A 10067-nucleotide genomic window follows, 5' to 3' on the forward strand; every position below is an offset into this window, starting at 1 on the left:
ACAGTGCTTTGTAAAATATTTGCAGTGCGTAAAACACAAACCTGTCTCTTAAAGAAGCTGAAAATCACTACTGTCCTAGCTGAATAATCTAAAATACTGGACTCAATATGCTGTTTAAGGTGTAAATTATTAAAGTTAATGGTCCCCATCTTTAATTCCAGATTATTTTAGAGTCCCTAAACTTGTGGTTGTACTAAATAAATCACAATTTGAGGGAACTTCACAAGCAATTTGAGAATGTTGTAACGTCAAAATAGTTTATCTCCAGGTGAAATTATAGTTGTATTTTCCAAGTAAATGATACCTTCTTGGAGTTCATAGTCCATAGCTCAGACAGATGAAGCTAAAACATACAAAGCTCCAAACGAGGAAGATTGTGCAAATCCAAGAAATCAGATCCATTCGCATTTGCATCTTAGGACTTTTCAGGCATCGCTACACATGATGGAAACTGCTGGCCTCAATCAGCAGGGTCTTTAGACAGCTCTAGCTGAAAGCAGGACTGGCCTTCTGCTGGACCCAAATCCCAGCTGAAAAAGGGGGTGAATGAAAACAACTACAGTATGCCCTACGTAGCTAGCAGATTCATCTTTCTTCCATGATTGGCTGGATTTCAATTAATCATCAGTGATAGTCAAAATCAGAGCTCTCTGCTGGCATGCCAAGTACAATGGTGGTCTCATCTGTGACCCTGATTGCTGGTCCAGTGGCTATAGGGATTTGGGTAGATGCCTTCGTTGTACTGGTTAACTGCATTGGCTACTTGAAAAGGAGACGTATCTCCTTGGCTGACATCATCGTGGTCAGCATGGCCACCTGCAGAACCTGTTTGTTGTGTATAATACTTTTAGACGGTTTTGTTAGGCTGCTCTCTCCAGATACGTCATCTAATGTGAAAATCATAAGCACTTTTGATGTTTTCTGGACACTTAGTAAGCATGCAAATGCTTGGTTTACTTCTTGCTTCAGCATATTCTATTTATTCAAGATAACCATTACCTCCCATCCACTTTTCCTGTGGGTGAAGCAAATATTAGCAGGTTCATCCTGGGGATTTTTCTGGGGTCATTTCTTATCACTTTACTGATTAGTGTTTCAAGGAGCTATTTGGATGATGGCTTCTGGTATCACTCCTACCAGGGCACTAATGAAGAAAACATGACATTGGAATTTAAGGTGAGTAAACTCTAAATTTATTTGCAACATATTCTCCTGAACTTACAGTCTATAGTCCCCTTTATTCTATCACCCATCTAATTACTTTTCTCCTGATTAAGACACACCAAGCAGATGAAACTTCATGCCACAGAGTCTGGAGTCCCAGCACAGAGCCCCACATGAAGGCATAAAGGCAGTGGTCACCTTTCTGCTCTTCTTCATTCTATACTATGTAGTCTTCCTTGTACTAACCTATAGCTGTATAACTCCTCATCGCAAATGAGTGGTGATATTGGGTGGCCTAATAGCCATCATTTTCCCATCCAGCCATTCGTTCACCCTGATCCTGGGCAACAACAAGCTGAGGGCTGCTTTCCTGAAGGTGCTAGGGTTTGTGAAGGGTTCCACAACCCTTTGTTCCATAGAGAGGCCTAAGGAGACGACTGAATAAAATTTTTAAAAAGAAGGAGAAATCAACAAAATCTCCCAAGTAATTACATTATTTTCCCGATCTATCATGGGACATTATTAATATCGGTCATTATCCTGAAGATCACTTTTGTGTTCTGTCCTGTTTGTTTTTTAATGCAATGCTATCATGGAACCATGGTTTCATTGTCTTTTTAAGAAATAAAGAAAAACCTTAAACTTACAGTAACATGTGCCATCACACTGGCAAAGCAAAGAGCCCTGGCTGGGCAATAGTTAGCATTCAGCTGCTTGACACCACCCGCTCGGTAGTTTGACTCCAGCGGTCATCTGATGGAGAAATGACCTAGCAATCTGCTCTTGTAATTACTTAGAGCCTTGGCAACCCTATGGAGAAATTCTGTCCTATTTCATTGAACTCAGTTCTATAGAGCACAACTGCCACACTGACAAGGGCCTTGAACTCAATGAGTAGATTTTCAGGCAAACAAACTGGGGAAGAAGCTTGAATATACTGAGTCGCTTGTCTTGATCCTGAGGGAAGTAAAAGAGTCTTTGATAAGATTCTACCTAAGACAAACCTAAGGAAAAGAAAATTAAGAAGTGCATGATCTTGTTTTCCATGACTAGACCAAGCTGGTTATGGCAGGTTTAGGAGTCAAAGGATTCTTTAGAATGTTCTGCTCAGCCTTCTAGATTCTGGATTTTTCCATGTTGTGTTGTTGTTCACAACTCTCTTTTTTCAATTTTTTTGCTGTTATAATTTATGAAAATGTTCATGCTTTTCTACTACCCATTGGGCAAATGAAAGAAGTAGGAGAAATGTAGTATATTTATATTGGAAGATGTTTTAAATTCAAGAATAAAATCTAGTTTATTGTGATTCATATAACTGAAATGCAATTTTTGTGTGTTAGTTATCTCATGTTTCTCCAAGAAAAATAAATCTACTGAAATAAGTTTAATACACTACCCTCCTCCTTTATCAATATTATTATGTATCAGAGATTGCATTAGTATTGAATGTTGATGTAAGAGAGAATAATGAATACATTTGAATACATAATGGAGGATGCCAGATGTACATCGTTAATACATAAGATAGTTGAATAGATATTTTTACTCTTGTCATAAATGTGAAATGTCAGATAATGAGATAATCAGTAAGTGAGGACTACGTGTAGTAGATTGTACTATTTCCTAGAAATAATTTTCTTCTAAAAATTTTGTTTTTTTACTAATATGTCCCTTTACAGAAGTGACTACAGTATGGACTATGTAATTATGAACATTATAAGGGGATTTGGTTGGACCTAGGTAACTATAACATGTTTACTTCTTAAATTTTATATGAAAATGCTTATTATGCAAAAGACAACATTTCAAGACTTGAATTGTCAAGGGGAATGTTTCTTATATTAAATAAAACTAAGAATGGCAAACCTTTATCTGGCATCTTTCTATTAAAAAAACAGCTACGGAAAGGGTGATTCCTAGTAAATATCGTCATGTGTTTTGCTGATCTGATTAACACTACTATCACCTATACTTAGATATATCATATCCTTCCTTCATTAACTATCAAAATACAGACCAAAACATTATCCTCTGACTGAATAGTAACTCTTTATAATCTGATTGTTACAACTATTTCAAAAACTAAAATTCATGTCCATCCCAAAAGCCTGATCTGTGGGGAATTTTTTACTTACACTTATTAAGATAAAATTTTATTTGTAAATTATTTTATTAAACATATTTTAGGGAAGCCCTATTCAAACTTGAATGTGATGGGTCCAACGATGGATAGCTTTCAGGAAGAAGCTTATTGCAAATTCATGAAATGAAACCTGGTTGCTTTTGCATGGGAGCAAACAGGTTCAGCCAACAGTGTTAGTTGTCATTCACTAAAGAGTAATAATTATAATCTGTGCAGGCTTCAAATAGCTGCTTGAGTTCTTTATTTGAATCCGTTGATCATTTCATCTTCATGAATATAGAGCCTATCCTATTTCAGAGGACAGCTGGGAAGTTTGGGGAATTATATCAAAATCCAAAAAGTAACAGATGAAAATACTAATCCATGGTGTGAAGATTTTATTCATCATTCTCCAGCTGGCCATCTGCAAGTTAGTCCATCGGCAGTGACTGCTAAGGTCAGTGTATTCTTGGCACAAACATGCTCAGCATAGAAGACAGCATATTTATGATCATAATAACTGGAGAATTCATAGCAGGATTGTTGGGGAACGGCTTTATTGGAGTAGTGACCTGCATTGACTGGTTTAAGAAGAAAAAGCTCACCTCTATTGACTACATCCTCATGAGTTTAGCTTTCTCCAGGATTTCTGTAATTTGTATCTTAGAAGTAGACATGATCTTACAAATCTTCTACCCTGATGTTTCTTTCAGTAGTAAAATAATAGTGGTCAATAATCTATTCTGGGTACTCAGCAATCATTCAAGCAGCTGGTTTGGCACATGCCTAAGTGTCTTCTACCTCCTGAAGATTGCGAACTTCTCCCATCCACTTTTTCTCTGGCTGAAGTGGAGAATTGACAGACTCACCGTCCCTATCCTCCTGCTGTGCTTCATTATCTCTCTATTGGCATTCCTTATTGTAGTAACCGTAATGACTGGTGATGTTCACTTTCATATCACTGAGGAATGCAACATCACTGAACTGCTCTATGTGAGTGAAGTTCATCAGCTTACAATATTCAATATCTTTGGCTTGATGGTAATTGTCCCATTTGCTATGTCATTGATCTCACTTATCCTTTTAATTATATCTCTATGGAGACATACGAAGCAAATGGAACACAATGCTACAGGCTCTAGAGACCCCAGCACAGAGGCCCATGTGAGGGCCCTGACAACTGTGACTTCATTTGTCTTTCTACTTTTTGTGTATTATTTGTCTTATTTTCTGATGGCTACTAGCTACATTGTGACACATCAAAAGCTTGCTGTGCTGTTTGGAGAGACCATATCAATGCTCTATCCCACAGGCCATTCACTTATTTTGTTGCTGGGATCTAACAAGCTGAGGCAGACATCTGCCAGGATGCTGATTCGTGTTAAAAACAGCCTGCATGATGCAAAATCTTAACTTTACAAATCAACTGTAAAGGCATTTCTTTTTTCAGCTAAGAATATAATTTTACTTTTGTTAAATACCCTTTCTCAATATGGTACATTTCCTCTATTTTTGGATGGATATGTATTTTCTAGCGCCCCATCAACACACTATGCCATCTGTTCGTGATGCAAGGCTAAAGTTCTGGACTACTAACTTAAAGGTTAGTGGCTTGAACCCACCCCTGGGCACACAGAAAGAAAGCCCAGCCATCTGAATCTCTAAAGATCACGGCCAGGAAAGGCCTGTGAAACAATTCTACTTGGGAACACAGGGGTTTAATGAGATTTGTAATTGACTCAAGAGCAAGGGTTTTGCTTATTTTTTAAGGTGTCTTTATAGCCCCCAGACCCTCATTTTCACTCCACATTCCCCCAGGTATCCTGAAGAGATCACATTTCTCTTTGTCCTCTCACTGTAGGTGTCAGGTGTGCATTACTTAAATTCCCATAAGATTGTCCTTTGGACCATAATGAAAGCAACTTGAGTTGTGCTTACTGGTCCCTTTACTCATTTTGCATACTTTTAGAACTTTTAAAAATTAATTTTCAATATGCCCCCTCATCCAAAATAAAGCATGCCCTTGATGGTGCTCCTTTCACAGCTTTGCTGAGTCACTCGGGTGGGTCATAGACTAGGACCTCATAGCGCTACTGAGTCCCTCGGGTGGGTCATAGACTAGGACCTCATAGCTCTACTGAGTCCCTCGGGTGGGTCATAGACTAGGACCTCATAGCTCTACTGAGTCCCTCGGGTGGGTTCATGGACTAGAACTCAGATCCCACCAGTCCTGACTCTGACTCAGTTTGCTGGCTATGTGTATCCTCCCTCCTGCCCACCTGAATGAAGCTTTAGGGGATTCTCCAGGTATTTGCCTCCTTGGACTCCCTATTCTGTCACTCCTGAGGTTCTGGCACCTTCCATTGACTTGTCTTGAAGTTAAATTGCTCCTTAAATAACTTGCTTTTCAGGTAGTACCTGAATAGAAATAACCCAGTTCAGAGCTCCTTCTCTTGCGTTCCTTCACATCTTTTACAGTCTATCTCCATCGCAAAGGATAGAGATAAACAATATTAACCAAACAGTATCTACCAATTCCAGAGCATCACTTACAGGTATTTTTCCCTCAGAACTTCAGAAAAGGAATGAATTATGAAAAACTAGCATATGCCATGAAATAACCAAGTGCTTCCACTAACAATGTAATGTTTTTACATGATGAAGTGCATCCATGTAATCCCTGAGAGATTCAAATAGTAAAGTACTTAACTGTTGGCTGAAAGCTTGCCTGTTCAAACCCATCTAGAAAAATCTCTGGACACAATTTTTACAATCTGGTTCCACAAGACCGGAGTCATTGTGTTTTCATTAGCTGAAATAGATTTCACAGCAACTAAGAACAGCAGTAATTCCATAACATACGAGTAAAAAATTAAATATTAAACAAGAATGAGAGTTAATAATAAAATATGGTTATACTTTGAATGTCGAGTTCCTTCTCAGAAGAGTATTACAACTGCAACACCTGATCTGCATGTATGTCTAGGCTACATCTGTTCTTATCAGACTGGGTACTTTGCTTTTGCTCTCAATATTGCCATTGTCTAATTCTGGTCCATTTCAATCTACCCATTTCCATTTACTGTAGCTCAAATACCAATTTCCTAGAAATTATCAAGTTTCTCTGCATGCAACTATGTAAAATGTACTCTGTAAAGTACCAATATTTGCAGTCCTACATGCATAAGCTTCATCGGTTACGTTTCTAATATGTTGCCTATCTCTGCTTATATTTGTGGTACAATGAGGGATATCTGATGTCTTATGATGAAACATATCAATATATGATCTTAAGAATGTATACATTTTTATGAATTACTTTTATTGGGGGCTCTTACCTCTCTTACCACAATCCAAACATCCATCCAGTGTGTCAAGCACAGTTGCAGATATGCTGCCATCATCATTTTCAAAGCAAGAGAATGTATAAATTTTAAGCTTTGATTTTTTTACATAAAAGAATGTTTTATAAGAGGATGACTCTGAAATGTTTGCCCACATTATTCTGAACTCTGAAGTTGTGTCTGTTTTCTGTTTCACACTATCAAGGAACTCTAATGACCCCAATCATTGTAGATGAAAGTAGCTTGACTATGACTAGACTTGCTGTCCTATGTCTAATGTCATGATCGACTTTCTCAGATCTCTAAGTTCTATGTCATTTGTAAGCATGAAGTCTCCACTTACTGGCAGTAAAATAAAATTTAGTCAAAATATATATTTGGGTGAAGGTATGATTATAGCTGCTGTGAGCACCATATTTACCTGGAGCAGCGGTTCTCAACCTGTGGTTCGTGACCCCTTTGAGGGTCTAAGGACCCTTTCACAATGGTCGCCTGAGACCATCAGAAAACACATATTTCTGATGGTCTTCGGAACTGAGACACCGCTCATCTACCCATCTCCAGGCAAGTGGGCCCACATGCAGATCCACCCACACAGGAGAACCCAGCAGGAGGACTGATATCCGTGCTACACCGTGCTTCAAGACAAAATTTCATTTATTTGTAATTACAAGTAAATATTTCACAATATATCATTGCATATTGTTTTGTGATTAATCACTATGCTTTAATTATGTTCAATTGCTACCAATGAAAATACATCCTGTATATCAGCTATTTACATGACGATTCATAATAGTAGCAAAATTACAATTACGAAGTACCAACAAAAATAATTTTATGCTTGGGGTCACCACAACATGAGGAATTGTATTAAAGGGTCTCAGCATTAGGAAATTTGAGAACCACTGTCCTAGAGTCTAACTAGGTCAGAGATCAGTGCCAAAGTCAGAGTATAGCAAACGTCCATGAGGATGGCTATATTTTGAGGTCAATCTTAATTGTTCACCAAATCAAGGCCATGTCTCAGAGATGGAGGAAGCATGAGAGAATGCATGTGTTCTCAGCAAAGGATGAGTGAGTACTCCAGTATTACTCTCTGGAAATATTATGTAGCAAGGAGTTACTAGTAAATCTAAATTAGAGAAACTATTTCAAAACAAGCATTCATCTGCAGAAATGAGAGAACATTAACCCCCAGTCGCCTTCCTAAGAAGATAGTTTGTGGGGAAAGATTTTAAGATGTAATTTGATAAAGAGAAGAGAGGAGAGCATAAAGAAATGGCATTTCTCCTTCTATTTTCATACATACAACCTACAATAACATATATTCAATGTTCCTATATATAATCTTAAGTGCAGAGGAAACATCATAAGGTAATCAGTATTCGTGCTGTTATCATGAGTCCTTCACCATATTATATGTAGCATGACACACTAAGTTAGCATTAGCTATCATTTGACTTATAAGAAAATGTATGATTTTATGACACCTTATGCCAAACTATTGCTTATATGAGCACGGTAGATAAGTGAGCAACAGTACATCTTTTGGAACCAAGTAATCTATGTTTAGTGTTAACTTTTAAAATTCCTGAATGTGGACTCAAACTTCACATTTGTTACAATTAATCTATATTGTTATTTATCAAGGAAATGAATGCACATCAACATTTTCTATTCACTGGCAGATCTTTGAGGTGTAGATGGAATGAATGCAGTGCAGAACACCCGGTTAATTTGTGTTTTAGTACTCGCAGAAGCATTAATTCTCTGTAGTTTCACCTGAAAGATAATTTGAGGCTGGGAACATATTCTTTGTTAATCTACAACCTAAATTGAACTGCATGTCCTCCTTGAACTGTCAAAGTATGGCGACACTATTACGGCTAGCAGTAAATGTCAAGATTATTGACTCTGGAATTTATAAAACTGTCTCAGAAAGACAGGAAAGATTCACAAAATTAAATCAGCCCATTTGGATCTTAACAAATCATAGCTCAACCTAAATTTAACCATATGTGGAAAAGTACAACCAGCTGAGAAGATATATGGACATGCAGTGCCTAGCCAGGCTTCACCAAGCTTGTTGTTTCTCAAGATTAACTAGGATTTAATGAAGAAAACAACAGTCTCCATTCATTGTTCCAATCTCCAACAGCAGGCGGAAATAAGAAAAGAGATCAAGAAAATACCAGCAGCCTCTAAGAAGCAGGTGTAGATACCACACTACATCAGGTCAACTAAAAACAAATGAACTATTTCTGTATTCGAACATGCCAGGTAAAATGGAAAGCATATTCATGGCAGTAGCAGATGGGGAATTTACAATGGGTGTGTTAGGGAACACGCTCATTGCACTGGTAAACTGCATGGACTGGGTCAAGAGCAAGAAGATTGCTGCCATTGATTTAATCCTCACAAGTGTGACCATATCCAGAATTTGTCTCCTGTGCATAATACTACTAGATTGCTAGATATTGGTGCTGTGTCCAGAGGTCTACACCAGTGGAAAACAAAAATCATGGACTTCTTCTGGACAGTCAACAACCCTTTAAATGTCTGGTTTGCAACCTAAGCGTTTTCTATTTCCTCAAAATAGCTCATTTGTTCCACCCCCTGTTCCTCTGCATGAAGTGGAGAATTGAGAGGATGATGCTCTGGATCCTGCTGGGGTGCTTGGCCCTTCTCTGTGTTTATCAGCCTCCCAGTCACTGAGAACTTGAATGATAATTTCAGGCTCTGTGTCAAGGCAAGACGGAAGACAACCCTAACTTTGAGATGCAGAGTAAGTAAAGCTCAATATGCTTCCACCAAGGTTCTTCTCAACCTGTTAACCCCAACCCCCCTCCTTTTCTGTGTCCCGGAGTTCATTTCTCCTCTTGATCCTCTCTCTGTGAGACACACCAGGCAGATGCAGCTAAACGGCACAAGGTACAGAGACCCTAACACAGCTGCCCCCATGGAAGCCGTGAATGCCATCTTCTCCCTCCTCTTCCTCTCTGTTGCCTACTATCTGGCCTTTCTGCTAGCCACTTCCAGCTACTTCATGCCAGAGACTGAATTAGCTGTGATATGGCGTGAGTTGATAGCTCTAATCTATCCCTCAAATCATACATTTATTCTAATTCTGAGGAGCAATAAATTGAGACAAGCATCTTTAAGAGTGCGGTGGAAACTGAAGCTTATCCTAAAAAGAAGAAAATTCTGACACACATCCAGACCTGAAGAAGAACTATCAATTTTTGAAATGAAGGAAGACAAGATAGCTCTTAATATTTTCATTAATATTTTTTCATTAGTATGTTTCTTACTTCATATGTCTAATTTAGCTTAAACTTTGTTTAAAGAATCTCATGTAGACATGACATTGACTTTCTTTCTCTTCCTATATGTCTATCTTCTATCTGTTGGTTTGTCTATCTATCTCTCTACCT

The 10067-nt window shown here is 38.2% G+C and overlaps 2 protein-coding genes and 1 pseudogene across 2 annotated transcripts; all 3 read left to right on the forward strand.

The window, feature by feature from the left end:
• The first annotated feature begins 658 nt into the window (after window positions 1–658).
• On the forward strand, window positions 659–1609 carry TAS2R9 (taste 2 receptor member 9). The gene is given in 4 exon segments (XM_075553339.1): window positions 659–1025; window positions 1028–1312; window positions 1315–1341; window positions 1344–1609. Coding segments are annotated over 4 exon segments (945 nt in total).
• A 2157-nt stretch (window positions 1610–3766) lies between these two features.
• On the forward strand, window positions 3767–4699 carry TAS2R8 (taste 2 receptor member 8). Its single transcript, XM_075553340.1, has one exon. The coding sequence runs from the start codon at window positions 3767–3769 to the stop codon at window positions 4697–4699; it is 933 nt and encodes a 310-aa protein (XP_075409455.1).
• A 4207-nt stretch (window positions 4700–8906) lies between these two features.
• Window positions 8907–9841, forward strand: LOC142451183 (taste receptor type 2 member 7-like; annotated as a pseudogene).
• Window positions 9842–10067: the final 226 nt, after the last annotated feature.

This window comes from Tenrec ecaudatus, chromosome 6 (assembly GCF_050624435.1).
Source record: "Tenrec ecaudatus isolate mTenEca1 chromosome 6, mTenEca1.hap1, whole genome shotgun sequence".
In the NCBI taxonomy this organism is placed as follows: Eukaryota; Metazoa; Chordata; class Mammalia; order Afrosoricida; family Tenrecidae; genus Tenrec; species Tenrec ecaudatus.

Excerpts from the sequence above, each read along its gene's own strand:
- TAS2R8 (XM_075553340.1), top strand. The coding sequence starts at position 3,767 with ATGCTCAGCATAGAAGACAGCATATTTATGATCATAATAACTGGAGAA.